Source organism: Lynx canadensis, chromosome B2, assembly GCF_007474595.2.
Source record: "Lynx canadensis isolate LIC74 chromosome B2, mLynCan4.pri.v2, whole genome shotgun sequence".
Taxonomy (NCBI): domain Eukaryota; kingdom Metazoa; phylum Chordata; class Mammalia; order Carnivora; family Felidae; genus Lynx; species Lynx canadensis.
Window position 1 is genome coordinate 31,765,418 of NC_044307.1, and position 19,089 is coordinate 31,784,506.

Below are 19,089 nucleotides of genomic sequence, written 5' to 3' on the forward strand. Positions count from 1 at the left end.
GATTCCAATTCACTCTCTCTCTCTTTTTTTTTTTTAATTTTTTAAATGTTTTTATTTTTGAGACAGAGACACAGCATGAGCAGGGGAGGGGCAGAGAGAGAGAGGGAGACATAGAATCTGAAGCAGGCTCCAGGCTCTGAACTGTCAGCACAGAGCCCAACGCGGGGCTCGAACTCACGGACTGTGAGAACATGACCTAAGCTGAAGTTGGATGCTTAACTGACTGAGCCACCCAAGCGCCCCGTAATTCACTCTCTTCTTGCTTACATGGTTTCCAACAAGAAGTTAGCTGTAATTCTTACCCTTGTTCCCCTATGGACAATATGTTTTTCTCCTGTAGCTTCCTTTGAAATTTTCTATTTGTCTTTGGTTTTATACAGTTTGACTATAATGTGCTTAAATGTGATGTTTTTAGTGTTTATCCTTTTTTTGGGTGTTTTTTGAGCTGTCTGTATCTGTGTCTCTGTGTCTGTCAAAAGGTTTGGTAAGCTGTCAGCCATTATTACTTCAAATATTTCTTCTGCTTTCTCTTTTCTCCTTCTGGTATTCCAACTGCACAGATGTCACATATTGTGTCACAATTATTGGATATTCTGTTCTCTTTTAGTCGTTCTTTTTTCTTTTTTCTTGGATTTTATTTGGGAAATTTCTATTCACCTCTCTTCAGGTTCACTGACTTTTTCCTTGGCCATTTTGAGTTTACTGACAAAAAAAAAAATGCCATCAAATGCATTCCTCATATCTGTTACTGTACCTTTTACTTCTAGCATTTCCATTGGGTTTATTTTTACAATTTCTGTACCCCTGCTTATATTACATGTTTCTTTTTTTTCCCACTGGAACCCTTACCATTTTATTTATAATTATTTTAAGTTTCCTGTCTGATAATTACAACTTCTATGTCATATTTGAGTCTCATTCTGATGCTGAATTTGCCTCTTCAGACTTTTGTTTGTTTGCTTTTTGTTGTGTATTTGTGTGTGTTATTTTGTTTTGTTTTTGCCTTTTGGCATGCCTTGCAATTTTTTGCTGAAAGTCATAAATGTTGGATGAGGTAATAGGAACTAAAGCAATTAGGCCTTTAGTGAGAAGATGTATGTTAATCTGTATTTAATGTTTTCTGTAGCATAGGCACTAATGGCTTTAACTTCTTCTGCTGTCCTCTGTTGTCCTAGGCCTTGGGGTTTCACCATGTACTGTTTTCTAGATTCCAATTCTAATTTCCTTTCCTTTCTTATTTCTTATTTGTCCCAAAGTTTATAGAAGTATGTTATTTAGTTTCCAAATATGTGGGGATTTTTGCAGGTATCTTCCCAGGTTGCTTTCTAATTTAATTTTACTGTGAACAGAGAAGATACTTCCTACAATGTGAATCTTTTTAAATATGTTGAGATATAATTTGTGGCTCAGAAAATGATCTCTCTTTGTAAATATTCTGCATGAATATGAATAGAATGTGCTTTCTCTTGCTGTGTGGTATGTTGTATAAATGTCAATTAGGTCATGTTAGTTGGTGGTTTCATTCAAGTCTTCTATGTCCTTATAATCTACTTATTCCATCAATTATTGAGAGAAAGGTATTAAAGTCTTTGACTATATTTATGGATTTGTCTGTTTCTCCTAATTTTATCAGATTTTTATTTATAAAATTTAAATGACTGTTAGATAATATTCATCATGTATTGTTTGTTTACTGCAAATGATTATTATTATCTAAACATTTAGTATTGTAATGTTCTCTTGATGAATTGGTCCCTTTAATGTTATAGAATGGCCTTCTTTATCCTGGATAATATTCTTTCTTTGTTCTGTAATCCACTTTAATGTTAATAGAGCCATTCCAGCTATCTTTTCATTAATATTTGTATAATATGTCTTTTCCCATCCTTTTAATTTTAACCTATTTGTGTTTTTATATTTATTTTTCTTGTGGTCAGCGTATATTTGGGTATTTATTTTCTTTTTTTTTAAATTTTTTTTAATGTTTATTCATTTTTGAGAGACAGAGAGAGACAGAGCATTAGCGGGGGAGGGGCAGAGAGAGAGGGAGACACAGAATCTGAAGCAGGCTCCAGGCTCTGAGCTGTCATCACAGAGCCTGACACAGGGCTCGAATTCACGAACTGTAAGATCATGACCCAAGCCGTAGTCGGACGCCCAACCAACTGATTCACTGAGGTGCCCCAGGGATTTACTTTCTTAACCAACCCAACAATCTGCCTTTGTATTTAATGTCATTATTGATATGGTTCAAGTCTATCATTTGTTTATTTTCTATTTGTTCTATCTATACTACATTAACTTTTTCCTCTTTCTGTTTGAGTTAGCTGATTATTTAAAAAAATTAATATAATTTATTGCCAAATTGGCTAACATACAGTGTGTCTAGTGTGCTCTTGGTTTTGGGGGTAGATACCCATGATTCATCGCTTACATACAACACTCAGTGCTCATCCCAACAAGTGCCCTTCTCAATGCCCATCACCCATTTTCCCCTCTCCCCTACCCCTCATCAATCCTCAGTTTGTTTTCTGTATTTAACAGTCTCTTATGGTTTGCTTCCTTCCCTCTGTTTGTAACTATTTTTCCCCCTTCCTTCCCCCATGGTCTTTTGTTAAGTTTCTCAAGTTCTGCATATGAATGGAAACATATGATATTTGTATTTCTCTGACTGACTTGTTTCACTTAGCATAATACCCTCCAGTTCCATCCACGTTGCTGCAAATGGCAGGATTTCATTCTTTCTTTTTGCCAAGTAGTATTCCATTATATATATAAACCACATCTTTAATTTTATTTTGAGAGAGAGAGAGCATGAGTGCGTGAGCAGGGGACGGGCAGAGAGAGATGGAGAGAGACAGAATCCCAAGCAGGTCCCTTGCTGTCAGCATGGAGCGTGATATGGGGCCCAAACTCACAGACTGTGAGATCATGACTTGAGCCAAAACTAAGAGTCCTATGTTTAACCAACTGAGCCACCCAGGTGCCCCAAGCTGATTATTTTTTAATGATTCATTTTATTTCCATTTCTGGCTTAATAACTGTCTTTTGTTGTTATTTTAGTGAATGTTCACAGTTTATAGCATTCACTTTTAACTTACAACGTTCTAACCTCAAATGCTGTTAATACTACTTCATGTCTAGCAGGAGACTTACAGCAGTATTTTTTCATGTCCTCCCTCCTGGTTTTTGTGCTCTTGTTGTTATACATTAAATTTTTTCTTCTGTTATAAATCCCATTCTTCATTGTTATTATTTTTGTTTAAAGTGTCTCTTATCTTTTAAAACTTTTAAACAAGAAAAAGAAATCATTTTATAATTCCTTATACAGATACCATTTCCGGTGCTCTTAATTCCTTTGTATAGATACAAATTTCCATTGGTTGCCATTTTCCTTCTGTTTAAAGGGACTGCTTTTATCATTCTTGTAGTGTGGGTCTGCTGGTGATGATTGCTTTTTTTTGCTTGTCTATGAATGAAAACATCTTTATTTCACATTTGCTTTTGAAAATTTTTCACTGGGTATTAAATGCTATTCTGATGATATATATTTTTTCCATGTTTCTCACTTACACTGTTTACAATGAGAAATATGTTGTCATCTTTATCTTTGTTTTTCTGAACATAATTTAATTTTTTTACTTTGGCATCTTTAAATCTCTGATTTTAAGCAATTTGATTTGCATATGCTATGTATTCTCTGTATTTTTGTTCTTTGAGTTCATTGAACTTTGCTATGGAATGAATGTTTATGTTGTCCCAAAATACATAGGTTGAAGCCTAATCCCCAAAGTGATGATGGTGTTTAGTATTTCCACCTTTGGAAAGCAATTAAAACATGAGAGTGGAGCCCTTATGAATGGCATTAGTGTCCTTAAAAAGGAGACCCCACAAAGCTCCATAATCCCTTCAACCATGTGAAGACACAGTGAGAAGACAACCATCTACAAACCAGGCAACTAGCTCTCACTAGACACCAAAGCTAAAGGCACCTTGATCTCGGAATTCTCAGCCTCCAGAATCATGAAAAATGAATTTCTGTAGTTTGTATGTCACTGAGTCTGTGGTATTTTTGTTATAGCAGCCCAAACAGACTAGGACAGCTTTTTGGATCTGGAGTTTATAATGATCAAATTTAGAATATATATTTGGCTCTTATTTTCTCAAATCCTTTTTCTGTCCTCCCTTCTCTTCTTTTCAAAAGCTTCAATTGCCTTTGTATTCGGTCCTTTAAAGTTTTCCCACAACCTACTGATACTATTTAAAAAATACTTTAAAAAAATGTGCGGTTTATTTTGGATCGTTTCCATTTTTATTTATTCAAGTTTACTAATCATTTATTTCTGTAACTGTTAATCTGCTGCCAGTCATAGCCAATGTAATTTTCATCTCATTCATGGTCTTTTCCAACTAAAGAATTTGAATTTGGGTCTTTCTTTTAAATGCATATTTCTAGTGAACTTTTTGAATATCTAGAATACAGTGAACTTTTTAAATATCTGGAATATTTTTACAGAATATAGTTACAACATCTGTTTTAATCTCCTTGTCTATTTTTTTTAAATTTTTTTTAACGTTTATTTATTTTTAAGACAGAGAGAGATAGAGTATGAACGGGGTGGGTCAGAGAGAGAGGGAGACACAGAATCTGAAACAGGCTCCTGGCTCTGAGCTGTCTGCACAGAGCCCGACGCGGGGCTCGAACCCACGAACTGCAAGATCGTGACCTGAGCTGAAGTCGGCCACTTAGCCGACTGAGCCACCCAGGCGCCCTTCTCCTTGTCTGTTAAATCTCTAACACTTTCATCAGTTCCATGTCACTTTTAATTTATTGATTTTCTGTTCATTATGAGTTGGATTTCCTGCTTCTTTCCAAGCCTCGTAATTTTTGATTGGCTGTGAATTTTAACTTGAACTCTGCTCTGGAAGAAAGTTAGATACTTGTAAATAATTTGATCCTCTTGAGCTTTGCTTTTAAGGTTTGTTCATCAGTATTGGATCAGTTTAGGTCTAATTATTCCCTGCCACTGGGACAAGACTCTTCTGGGTACTCTACTCCATATCCACAGAATTTACCAGGTTTTTCAGTATAGTTCACAGGAGCACATTCTCTTCTTACCCTATTTAAACACTAATTATTGTTTCCTCTAGTCATTTCATTTTTTTTTTTCAACTTTTTTTTATTTATTTTTGGGACAGAGAGAGACAGAGCATGAACGGGAGAGGGGCAGAGAGAGAGGGAGACACAGAATCGGAAACAGGCTCCAGGCTCTGAGCCATCAGCCCAGAGCCTGACGCGGGGCTCGAACTCCCGGACCGCGAGATCGTGACCTGGTTGAAGTCGGACGCTTAACCGACTGCGCCACCCAGGCGCCCCTAGTCATTTCATTTTAATATGACAGTTTTGATTGGAAGGAGAAGAAGGCCCTTTCCTTATCTCTGCTGGTGTCTATACTTAGAATTCCCCAAAATATATAGTTATTTCCTTTATTAATATCTTGGGCAAAGCAGTAATAAAATGTCTCCCTCTTTCTTTAATAAGATAAATACTTCAATATGCTCTCACTGCATTAGTTTTCCCAGACTGCTATCATGTTGACATCATCACATTTGTTAGAATTGGATTGTGATTGATATTTATTTTGTCTTTCCTCAAATTATGCTTGCATTTAAGATATAGCTTAGCTTGCATCAAATTATAATTTAACTTTTCTCCTTCAGCATTTGAAAATAGCACTATTTTGTCACTTTTATTGAGTGTTGCAATGGGAAATGTGAAGAGGTTTATCTAACTTTTACTCCTGAGAATAATGCTTTAGAAGTGCTACTTAAATTATGGTTCACACACCAGTGAACTATATTAACTGTTTCTTACCACTTCTTTACAAGATAAATATAGAAATAGAGTATTTCTAACATTTAGAGTAAATTGACAGAGAAATTTTAAGAATGTTGAATCTAACAATAATTACAACTTGTAATTATATGCATTTGTTTTTTATTGACTTCATTTTTACAATAATTTGTTTTAGAAAATTATCAGTCTGTGATATATTAAATATAAAGCAATAAACAGCACTTATAACAATAACAACTACAACAAAAAGATTCTCTGCAATTCAGAAACACTGCTGGATATAGTCAGAAACTCTGGTCACAGGGACCTTCAAGCCAAGAGGCCTCATAATCAGTGAGCCTGAGTTCACCCATCAGAACTGTAATCTGGGTGGCTCAGTTGATTAAGCATCTAACTTTGGCTCAGGTCATGGTCTTCTGGCACTCACATGCTTCGTGAGGTCAAGCCCTGCGTCAGGCTCTGCATTGACAGTGTGGAGCCTGTTTGAAATTCTCTCTCTCTCTCCCTCCCTCTATCCCCCTCCCCCACTCTCTTTCTCTCTCTCAAAATAAATAAACAAACTTAAAAAAAAACACCCTAGCAATCTAGAGTTTACAGAGAATGGGCTATTATCCTCACAGTATGGGTTCTTCCTCTAAGTCACTTAATATTACACCTATAAGGAGAGCTTCATGGATTTAAGGTTGAAGTAAGGATAGAGTGACCCAGAGAAAGTTGCCTGGGTGAAGGAGAAGATGTGGGTACCCTCAGTCATGTCATAGAAAGAAATGTCATTATCCTCATAATCCAAAAAAATCACAATCTTTTGTGGACACTTTTTTATCAAGAGACACTCTTGCAGAGAAATGTTTTGGAGGCAATAGGTGAGAGCCCTGTATTCACATCCTTTCTTCTCTAAGACTCTGAATTTCTTGTTTTGTAGATCTTTGGATAACTCCCTGCTGTCTGTGGGATTCTCATAAATGCCTAGAGTCCACTCATCAGCGTCCTTAACATCCACTTCCCAGTAATGTTTTCCTGAGGTGAAGTCTTGCTGATTCAGTGTGATAAGGTTGCAGTCTCCTTGCTTATCCCTGAGAGACAGATCGTGTGTTTCCTCTTTGAAGTTCTCTTTTCTCTCTGGGTCAGAATTATTCTGATGAAAGATTTCCTGATTTACAGTCACAGTGGCTGAGGATAAAGAAAAGGGAAGGGAAGGGCCAACATTATATATTTCAGAAAGTTGTGCAAGCGAAACCTTGGAAAAACAGGATCAAGTAGTGAAAGAACACCTATCCCCTGAATGTGTGTGTACTGGGGGAGGTAGAGCTGTGGAGTGCTCTCACCTTGGGTGCAATTTACTTATCTCTTCTTATATTACCTATGTTATCAATGTCTTGGCAGAGTGCCAGAATGAGCTGAGACTTGTAGTGTTTACTTGAGAATAGTGTTTTTCCATGTTCTTTACAAATTAGAACCATGTTCTTCAATTAGTAACAGACTCCATGTCAGCTGACCTCTTTAAAAAGAAGAGTTGAGTTACTCTCACCATTTTGAGCACTTGTTACTCAGTTGGAGATCTCCTCAACAGGGGCTACAATTTCTGTTCAGAACCAAGTGGAACCCCCACCACACACACATACACACACAGAGATGAGAAAGCGAGGCCATTATATGAAAGCAGAAATGCAACCAGAGTAGCTAATCCCAGCAGCAATTTTCAGTTCAGGCCAACAGTTAATGATCTTCATGTCCTTGCTTCTCTTTACCAGAATAATCGTACTTCTGTCTTTTCAACTAGGAGGTAATGTTAGGAGGGAAAAACAGGGTACCCTCAGGTAGGTTGGAAAGGAGTCAGAAAAATAAACAAAGAGCCACTCACCAGGCTGGAACTGTTCCTTCCTCCAGTCTGTAAAAGAGCAATACAAATTGAGACTGTGATGGAAGCATACCCACAGAATGAAGATGAGATACACACTTCCTCTCCTGGATCATTGCTGTCTCTTCTCAGCTCTCTTTCCGTCCTCTGCTGAGCCCCTTGAACAACAGCAGTGTCCAGAAACTACAAGACAAAGGATGTACTTCCTGCCTGCTGTCTCAGATTAGAAACAATCCCCTCAATTGAGCTGATGCTGCAGAAATAAGTCTGGAGAACACTTGGAGCAGGGTCTAGTGTCCTAGGCACCTAAGACTTTTGTGGCACTCCTCACTGAGGATGAAAGTTATGAAATGTCATTGTATATTTTATTTTGTTTTGTTTTGTTTTGTTTGTTTTAGAGTTTTCCCAGCCTATGACCACTTCAGAGTAGAGTTAAATTTATGACCAAGGCTTTTAAACTAAGCTCTTTTATTTGGACACTTGTAATCAGATTTTTAATATTTTTCTCCAGAGACAGATTTCTCATGGGGGATAGAACTACATCTGCTTCTGCCTGGGGCCACTTCTCTTATGATAAGATTTATGATTTTATTTAAAGATTGGATATTCTCTTAGCGTCTTGGGGCAATAGGCAGATAAGAACTTATCCATAATTCTTGATGGCCTCTCACTGACCTGCCCTCTTCTAAGAAGGGTAGTACTCTATATACAGAATCAATGAATATGTGAGTCAAGAAGGACATCGGTGATCATGTTTTCCAATCTCTTCATCTTAGAAATAAGGAGGCTGAGGTAAAGAAAGCAAAAATGACTGAATTCCTCCGCTGTAATTAACTGATATATTTGGAACTAAAACCCACATATCCTCATCCTTACTATACTATACTTGGCTCTCTCTTGTAGAATCATGGAACATGTTAAAGCAGCTCCGGAAAGAAAGCTCTTAATAGAAACTGCTTACCTGACTTTAGCCTTTGGGAGGGGCTTCTTGATCTTCTCTTACCAAAGCATTTACCAGACTGTGTGCATTTGCCTGGTTGTTAGCTTACTCACCCCTCCCACCCCAAGTTTAAGACCATTCAAGTTCTAAATGGTCAGAGATCATGGCTATGCACCAACATTTAACACAATATCTGGCATATAAAAATTGCACAACTGTATGTTTAAGGAATGACCTAGTATGCTTTTGAGGTCTAACTCTGTATTACATATGCACATACACTGTCTTAAACACATACAGTACATGGGCACAGGTATTAGAAGATATAAAATAGCCAGTTCCCTCTACAACCAGATAAACATATTTTTACAAATAATATTAAAATATTTTGAGAGATTGTTTTCAAACTTAAACCTTGTTCTTGTGTACTGAACTTTACTTTCCTTATTTATAGTAAAATAAATAAAATCATAATATCTTTTTCTCCAAATGTGAAATGTAACATTATCTTCTCTTTTGAGCTTTATTCACAGTATAGGAGTGCTGATATAATATAGGATATTCTTTATTCTTCTTAAATCTCATCAAAATCGCTCTGAATTATTTCTCTTCCTTCTCCATTGTGGATAGGTTAACAATTTATGTCAAATCCTCTCTAGTCGTTTGGAATTTACCAGTCAACAGTTATTTCTCTTTAGCTCTGAAAAATAATTGAACATTTGAGCTCCCAAATACAAAATACTATAGATTGGTACCAAATAAATCTTCACAACTTGCAAGTGGATGTGTGCTTGTGTGTGTTTATGTCTCTGCTTATTATACTCAGAATATCGGAGGCTCATGGAAAGATCTAAGTCAGAGAGTTACTTACCAGGATACAGCAGGGCCTTCTTCCAAACTAAAACAGAACAAATCCAGTTAAGGCAAACCAAGACATCCGGAGCCTCACATTCTTCTCCTTTCCCCTTATTTTTTTCCACCAATCACTATTAAATCTTTCAGTCTTTCCCTCTGAGGAGAGGGAGCTTAGAAAGTGTTGGACATCAAAACATTGAGTGGTGTGGGAAACCCAGTTGCTTACCTTCATGGTATAGTGACTTTCGCTGTTCTGAAAGAAATGATATTCAGTGAGAGACCCAGAACAGATGTCGACAGGGGAGCAAATTCTATACAGGGCATGAGAAGAAGCAAGACTCACCAAGTTCTTTTTTGAGGTTCTCTGAAAGAAGAGATAAAAAATCCATCAAACTGGGTTTTAGCTGCTCTTGACTTCATGGAGTAGCTGAATCAATTCCATGTGGCCTTCCCTTAAGGGTCCATAGTTAAGTAGGTGAGAAGGATTAGCAATCTAATCTTGACAAGTGCTAGGAAATGACAATCTAAAAATGACAAGTGCTAAGAAAAGTTACATGGGAAATGTCATGGGGTCACTGAGGAAGGAGGGCCTATGCTTCATGAGAAGGTAGGAATTTTTAGGTTCTTCAGAAGCTTATTCTCGAAGGAAGAATAGGAGGAGAAGATGGGGGAAGACATTTCCACAAGGAGAAACAGCAGCATAGGTTGGGTACAGATGCATGAAGGGCATGGTGTGGTTTGAGGAGCCCCACCTTAGAGGCCTGATGATCACTGCCCACAAATCTCCAAGCTTCCCACATGGTTTTCTCCTTTCCATAGGATTCCCAGCTTTATGGAATTCTTGGTACCCTGTATTTTCCCTGGGGTCCCTTGGCAACCTTTTATTTTCCCATGTACATTATACAACCTATACCCCCAGCTGTTCCATGAACATCTGATTTGTCCTGCTGTTCCAATTTACCTTTCGCCTTAAGTGCCAATTCCTTTTCATTCTCCATCTGATCTCTTTCCTGAGATTCTTTCTTCCTTTTCTTTACTTCTCTTTCTTTGGCTTGGTGTTCTCTCCAGCCAATGTAGCTGATCCCAGTGAGGAGGAGCACCAGTGTAGGGACTGTCCCAACCAGGGCTGCCTTCCATGAAGACATCCTGGGGAAGAAGGGCTCTGACACAGGCATGTGAAGACACAGTGAGACTAGCCTAGAGGCTATCCTGCCCTCTCTCCAAGGCTCCCTCAACTCTGTTTCCCCCCTCCCTCTCCTCCCCACACCTCAACTCTGCCTTGGGGTTTGTGCCTTACTCACCTGGGAGGAAGATGGCTGACACTTTCTCCTGACCAGAGAGGGGATTCTGGATGGAACAGGTCACATTGCCCAGAGAGCTGTCTGTGACCACAAGAGATGCTTCCACATGGAAGAGCCCATCTTCATCTTGGGTGTGAGACTCAGTGAGAGACTGTAGCTTCACACCCATCATGTCACTCCACTGTACCCTGGGTTTTGGGAACCAGCCTTCTGCAGAGCACAGTACTTGTATCCCACCATCCACGGGCCCCATCATGTGAACACGAGGCACAGAGCCCAACCCTGAGGAGAGAAGGCATGTTCCTAAGGCCTGTGGTCCTTGGGGTTTAGAAGCCCCTAAGGCTGAAGGCCAAAGTGCCCTCACTAGACTGATGAGCAAACTGAAGCTCAGAGGTCAAGAAACCTCTCGTAGTGAGTGTTAGGCCAAACTGTGATTCAGTTTTGAAATCAACTTGATGCCTTTGCACTATATTTGGACAAGAAAGCTTTGGGGTCATTTCACGGATAGGAAAAAACAGGTACAATTAAAGCTATAGAAGGAGTTTAATTCTATAAATTGTCTTTTCCTACTGAATGTATAAAATTCTACTAATGTCTGAGCGTGTCAGTACCGATCTGAATTAATATTAGTTTATTTTCTGGAGTCTTTTAGGATACCAAAACAACCCTAAAAATATTGCCTTTTTTGGTGTTTAAAAGTGAATAGAGTATGTAGTCATATCCTCACTGTATAGTTTAGGAAACTGATATCCTGCAAGGTAAATTAGCATATCAATATCAATATATGGAAGATCATAAGAAATGCCACGTTAGGAATCCAAATGTCCTCATTTTTCTCTTTGCTTTACACCATGATGCATGCTTCTGTGCCAAGTTGACATACCTATAACATGCAGCTCCACAACGGCTTCTTGGGAACTGTGACCATCTTTAAAATGACACCGGTACTGGCCATGATCAGAAGCACGGACATGTTGGATCAGCAGGGCCACACCCCCTTTGCTGATGGAGTCCCTCACCAACTCTGTCCTGCCACGGTATTCCAGCATTTGCTCCCCACTTTGTTCCTGTTCATTCTGGTACACAAGCACAGCAGGGGAGAGTTGGGCTCGGTACCACCGGATGTGCATGTGGGTTGCACTCTGCTCAGGGGACAGCTGGCAAGGCAGAGTGGCATCTGCCCCTAGCAGAACCACGATTGGCTCAACCGGTCCCTTTACAGAAAACCCGGACACTGCATGAAAATCAGACAGATTGGGGGAATGAGTGAGGGGGAGACAAAAGCCCCAACTGCATTTTTCTTTTTTTTAAGATTTTTTTTTTTTGAGAGAGCACGTGTGCCCATGTACACATGTGCGCATACAAGCAGGAGGGCAGAGAGAGAGGTAGAGAAAGAATCCCAAGCAGGCTTCACATTCAGCATGGAGCCTGACTTAGGGCTCCATTTCCACACTGTGAGATCATGACCAGAGAAGAAATCAAGAGTCAGTAGCTTAACCCATTGAGCCACCCAGGTTCCCCCATTTAATACATATATACGTATACACAAGGAAGAGCTTTTCTTTATGATAAATTCTTGTAGAATTGCTGAATCAACATGTATAGAAATGAAACATTTTAATACTCCCTGCCTAACTGACATCAAATTAGAGATGTTAACAAAAAAAATATCATTATTGTAAATTCATGCCTGGTTTGTCTATAAACCTGGAGTCTGAAAACTTCCTGAGGGACCTTTGTATTTATGGAAGGACTCAAGTCCCAGAAAAAAAAATTTTTGTCAAGCATCATAACCAGATGGAGCCCAGAGATCCTGAGTCCAAATTCTTTATGCTCAGACTTGCGTTTTCTTGGCAGTGTGAACATTATAAAGTATGTTTTTAACTGATAATTACATCAAAATTAAGCAGGCTAAAATCACCCATACTCAATAAAGATTTAGATAAACATAGCTATGAGTTTTTTAAGGTCTACCCAAAGTAATAAGGGGTGTTGATACAAAGATCACTCCCATTCTTGGCCAGAACTTTCCAGCATTCTGTTAGTGTGAACACAGTCACGGTTTTCCCCCAATATTGACTGCCTTTGAGAAGAGATACACTGGCGACTGATAAATGACCAAGTATTTTCATCATCTGAGAAGAGCCATTGAAAACAAGCCAATAAATAAAAAGCCTGAGGGAGAACACTGACCTGTTGAGTACCATGTAGACATCTGGAGAAGGAGGACAGGAAGGAGGAAGCCAGCATAATAGCCAGGAGAGCCCACCATCTTCTTCAGAACAGAAAGTAAAAGCACAAAATATTCACTCTGACAAGGAAGAAGTACTCTGTAGGAGAAGCTGGTAAGTAAGTTAGCAGGAAGAAGGCTTTTAGGGAAAAAAAATCCCCTGTTCAAAGATTTACTTTCATACACAACTTTTTGGCTGTTATTCCTGACAGACCACTACCAATTCCAACCCCTCCCCAATGGGTTTTCCTTCCCTCTCTTCTTTCTGAAAACCAACTGTTTCTCCAGCAGAGAAACTATAAACCATTCTCTTGTGCCCTGGGGGTTCTCTTGTTTATCTATGGACTCATCCTCTCACCAAAGCTCTCTTGAAATTAAAAACCCTGAGTTCATTTTGAGAAATGAAAGCAGACACAAAATTAGTCCACTCCTATTAGCCGATCTAACTTCCTCCTTCTTGCATTTATTCACTGATTCATTCATACATTTATTTATTTGTTTGACCACAAATACACTTGTGGCTTAACTCCAGAAAGAGAAAGGAGTTTTCTCTCCAAGTGACCTGGAGCTCAAGCCCTTTTGTTTTTGGGATCCATATTTCCCACAAACTCACCTCCACATCACCACACATTTCTTTCTCACATCCAGATTGAGCCAGGGGCTTCCTGGAAACTCCTGATCTCCTCAGTGCAACTACAAGGCCCAGCTCCAGAGACAGTTGGTACCTGGTTGTTCTTGTGGTCAGCATCCAAAGGTGTGGCTGTAGGTGCTGGGAGCAGCAAGTTTCTAACCCATCCCTGGATTGGAAAATGTACTTAGGAAGGGGGGCAAATGGAGCTGCCAAGAGGCGCTGACTGGTGAATGCCTCTCTTAGAAGGAGTCGAATGAGGAAGTCACAGCCTGCCTGCAGCTCTTCCTGTTACTTTGAAAAGTAGAGGTAATAGAATTAATCCTAGGGGACTTTGGACTGGGCTAAGATATAAAATGATAGGAAGTCTAAGGTGTGCTTTGGTCAAAAATGCTCACGTCTTCCTACCTGCAAAGGGCTGAAATCACATTATTCAGGGAGGGAGAATCCCTTTCCTGTGTGATATTCAGGGATGTTGGTCATCCCAATGTTTAACTCACAAAGTTAACTGATTAAGAGAATAAGAACCACAGATACAGGCTTCCTCCTATCACACCCCAAATGACACTGGAAGCCACATGCTGCACTGTGCAGGGGAAAACAAGAGGTCGGAAATGGAGGGCTCTGTACTCTGAGGAACTTAGGGCTGTATATCCAAAAACTTTAGGGCTCCCTAAAGTAACATGGAAATAATAACACAATTGTACAGTCCCAGACATAGAATGTGCTCAAAAGGCGTTTCTTTCCATTTCACATTCTTTCCAAGTCCAAGTCATGTTTTTTCATATCACACAAAGTTGACAGATAATTAGGGACACAAATAGCAATTGTGTAAATATTAGTATGTAAGCCACTAGCAGTCTGGTGAAAGGGATACCAAGATTCTAAATAAATATTCTCTAGAGACAGTGAGGTACATTTGACTCTTTAAAAATAAAATTTATGGAGATATAATTTGCATGCAATGGAATGTATGGATTTGAAATGTACATGCCAATGAAGTCTTACAAATGCTTACACTCATAGAACTACCACTTCCCTCAAAATATGGAACATGTTTGTCTCCTGAAAATTTTCCTCATCTTTACTGTCAGCCAATTCATTCCAGGAAAAATAAACAGTATTTTGATATGAATCATCATAGCTTAATATTGCCTTTCCTAAAACTTCAAAAACAATGAAAAAAAATCATACAGCATGTCTGCTTTAGCATTTGGCTTCTTTGTATAAACAAAATGTTTTTTTTTTGGAGATTCAACCATGTTGTATCAGCACATTTAAAAATTTTTTTTATTGCTGCATAATATGGCATTGTTTGATTATAGTACAATATGTTCTTTTAAAAATTTTTTTTTAAATGTTTATTTATTTTTGAGAGCGAGAGACAAGAGTGTGAGCAGGGGAGGGTCAGAGAGAGAGGGAGACATAGAATCTGAAGCAAGCTCCAGGCTCTGAGCTGTCAGCACAAAGCCTGATGCTGGGCTTGAACTCATGAGATCATGACCTGAGCCGAAGTCAGATGCTCAACTGACTGAGCCACCAGGTGCCCCTACAATATATTTTTCTACAGTTCTTTTCAGGGTTGCTTTCCCACCTCTCTCACTCCCTACTCGTCCACTCAAGCCCTCTCCCATCATGTAGGGCAGCCCTCCCCACTGAGCACTGAGCTCTGACATCCACCTAATACATTAAGTCTGAAGTATTTGGGAATGAGAAGGGAACACTGAAAGAAAAAAAGTGAGGGTTAAAGATACTACTTACCTCTTGTTTACTTTGTGATTTCTGAATATGCTTGTGTGTGTATTCTGTTCCCAAATGTAAATAGATCAATATACATTTCCAACAAAGCTAGAAAATAAATGTGAAAAATTCATATATATATATTAAGACATTTTTCCCAATAATAGAGAATTGTTTGAGGAAAGTCAATCTGTGGAGAATATTTTAAGGGAATTACATCATGTCTATAGCAGTGTTCATGTTTTTAAGGGGAAAGGTGAGAAGGGAGGGTAAGTGAGCACTACAAGATATTATTCATTTCAAAAAGCAGTTTTAAGACAGTGTGAACAGTATGGTCTTATTTGCTTAAGAAATATGAAAGGATAGACATCGAAATCACAAAAAAAGGTATCCTGTGGTATTTATTTTTGAGTGATACAAATATGGGTGTTTCTTTTTTATATATATATTTAAATGTTTATTCATTTTGGAGAGACAGAGGGAGACAGAGTGTGAACAGGGGAGGGGGAGAGAGAGAGAGAGGGAGACATAGAATTTGAAGCAGTTTCCAAGCTCTGAGCTTAAGTCCCATGCAGGGCTTAAACCACAAACTGTGAGATCATGACCTGAGCCAAAGTTGGCCGCTTAACTTACTGAGCCATCCAGGCGCCCCAAAAATGGGTGTTTTTTATTAATATGAAATTTATTGTCAAATTGGTTTCCATACAACACCCAGTGCTCATCTCAACAGGTGCCTTCCTCTATGCCCATCATTCATCCTCCCCACCCTCCCATCATGGATAAAGAAATTGTGGTTTATATACACAATGGGTTACTACTTGGCAATAAGAAAGAATGAAATATGGCCTTTTGTAGCAACGTGGATGGAACTGGAGAGTGTTATGCTAAGTGAAATAAGTCATACAGAGAAAGACAGATACCATACATTTCACTCTTATGTGGATCCTGAGAAACTTAACAGAAGACCATGGGGGAGGGGAAGGAAAAAAAGAGTTAGGGAGAGAGCCAAACCATAAGAGACTCTCAAATATGGGTGTTTCTATCTGTTATTTTTGCTTATCTTGAATTTTCAAATTTCTCTCACATAAAAAAGTGAAGAATAATATGTATATAAAGATTTTTAAAAATACAAATGTGAAGTACAATAGGAAGGATTCATTTGTAGGAAACGCAGGACTGAAGAAACAGTCAACATTCCTGGGAGTGAAAAACTGGCTTAAAGTAGAAACCAAGTGAAAGGCTCAGATATGGGAGTAGACACTGCTGAAGGTCAAAATATTGGGCGAGAGCACTTGGTGTAACATGGAATGTTGCATCACTAAACTGTACACCTGAAACTTACACTGTATGTTAACTAACAGGAATTTAAATTAAAACTTAAAAGAATATGTTGGGCCAGAAAAACGGGTTACTGGATTCTTCCAGAATCTGATATTTTAAATCAAAGAGATAAAATCTAAGAAACATAAGTTAAATTAAGTGCATTAGATCCAGAACTTCAACATTCATCTAATAGGTTTTCCAAACTGGGAAGCAGATTAGGGCCCAGAATCAGAAGAAAGAGTACTTCGTAAAGAGTTAGATTATTGGAGGGAAAAAAGATGTCACTTTTGCATGAATTTTTAAAAAGTTTTAGAATCCCAAACAAATAAAAAAGAATCTCAAAGCTTCCAAAGTCCAAAAAAATCCCTCATGTACAAGAGAAGAATCAGATTCCATCATACATCTGCCATGTTGAATGTTAAATTATTTGCTAGAAAACAATTCAAAGTAGTCTTTACATCCCTGAGTAGAAACTAGAATTATCTAAGTGACAAAATGAACATCTAAATGTAAGGGCAAAAGACATTTCTGGACAAGTAAGGAATCAGAAGTTTCCCCCTCACAAAACTTCTCTTATGTAAAGAGTGAAGAGTTGGAGGTTTTGACCACAGGGGCTTGGAGCAGGGAGGTTTGGAGATACATCTCATGCTCTGTTTACTCCACTTGGGTTGGAGTAAGGTGGAAAGATAGGAGATTTGGTAGATGTTGTCTACTGAAGTTAGCTACCTAGGAATGGAGGAGCCACATGCTGACTTTGTGTTTTTGTTTTTCTGGTAGCCTCTCCCAAAAGAGCAGTTGCCTCCAAGAGAAACTGTGTGGCTTTTCTGTGGTAGTGACTTATTTCATAAATTTAAATTCAAGTATCATTCACATTCATGTCGAATCCCTGACTGTTTAGAAAATGTAAATCCAAATCCCTATTGAGATTACATACTTAAGCAAGTTTCAAAAAGAATGCTTGAAATAAGCAGATATTTTGGTATTTGTTTATATAAGAACAGGTGGAAAAGATCTGGAACTCCCAGCACAGTGGAGGAAGGAGTTAGATAAGTGTCACACTGGGTCATTTCTACTAATCCATGTTAATTGTCTGCAGTGGATTTATATTAATCAAAAATTAAGAGAAATTGTTGGATCTCACAAAGTCATAAAGGTTTGATATAGCATAGTTTATATAACATAACTTCTATAACTTCATTTATATGTTTCTATAATAGTTCTGTTAATTTCTGACTAAATTATAACTAAAATTCCTTTTTGAGTTCCCAAATGATTTTGCATTTTTTAATTTTTTTAATGTTTATTTATTTTTGAGAGAGGGAGAGACAGAGCATGAGTGGGGGAGGGGCAGAGAGAGAGAGGGAGACACAGAATCTGAAGCAGGCTCCAGGCTCCGAGCTGTCAGCACAGAGCCTGATGTGGGCTCGAAATCACAAGCTGTGAGATCATGACCTGAGCCAAAGTCGGATGCTTAACCAACTGAGCCACCCAGGAGCTTCTGATTTTGCATTTTTTAATTCAACTGTATGCTATTAGCACCATCCAAAAGTCTTTGTTGTTACTAAATGTATCTATTTGAAAGGACAATTTTGTTTCTTTGAATTTCTCTGAATGTTATTTTTTAAAAAATTAATAGCGCCATATCTACAACTGTATTAGAATGTGTCTGGTTTGTATTTATTTCTTGTTCTCTATGTCTCTTATAAACCATTTATAGATATTTAATCTTAGACACAGAGTTTCAAAAATCTAAATTAGAGTTTTAAAAAAAAATTTTAGTCTCTAACTCAGAATTTCTGTCATTCTAAGCAAGAAACAATTATTCTAGAATTCACAGACCTTAAAGGATCTTCAAAACAAAAATGATTTATGTAGACAGGGGACAGTAATCTCATCCTTACCTCTCCCATTATTTATAGCATTGAATGAATATGAAAATCTAAGAGGATAATTTGGGAAATTTTAATACTGTTTTTCTTTTATCCTTGTTGAGATGGATAAAACCTGGATGTTAGTGGAGAAAATTTCTGTCTGGGAGATGAGTTAGAGGGTATGAATGTGCCCATGTCTTCTCAGTTCCCTGTCTAATGAAATGAGGGAGTCCAAAATTCTCGTCAGAATGGCAGACATATTGTGGTGAATGAGCAAGATACTAAAATAAAAATTGCTAACAACTTACACATAATCTATAAATTATTGACACTCTTCTAAGTGCTTTACATACACTTGTGTACTCCTCACCCAAAATAGGGTACATACTGTTATCCAACTCATTGTCACATGAGGAAACTGAGGCACAGATAGGTTGTATAACTTGCTTAAAATCATAAGTTGTAAATAGCCTCACCAGGATCTTA

General features: G+C 38.2%; 1 protein-coding gene across 5 annotated transcripts; it reads right to left on the reverse strand.

Moving 5' to 3' along the window:
* Positions 1-6,360: 6,360 nt before the first annotated feature.
* On the reverse strand, positions 6,361-13,896 carry LOC115513781 (butyrophilin-like protein 1). Of its 5 annotated transcripts, none has more exons than XM_030315176.1 (10): positions 13,655-13,896; positions 13,005-13,083; positions 11,695-12,045; positions 10,812-11,093; positions 10,472-10,672; positions 9,854-9,874; positions 9,737-9,763; positions 9,527-9,553; positions 7,719-7,745; positions 6,361-7,027 (listed from the first exon to the last, which is right to left on the reverse strand). In XM_030315176.1, the coding sequence occupies exons 1-10, from the start codon at positions 13,787-13,789 to the stop codon at positions 6,513-6,515; spliced, it is 1,665 nt and encodes a 554-aa protein (XP_030171036.1). In that variant the 5' UTR covers positions 13,790-13,896; the 3' UTR covers positions 6,361-6,512. The 5 variants fall into 5 exon arrangements, with proteins under 5 accessions (XP_030171036.1, XP_030171035.1, XP_030171041.1 ...); XM_030315175.1 differs by having other exon boundaries at positions 13,005-13,086; XM_030315181.1 differs by having other exon boundaries at positions 11,695-11,887; positions 13,005-13,086; positions 13,655-13,743.
* Positions 13,897-19,089: the final 5,193 nt, after the last annotated feature.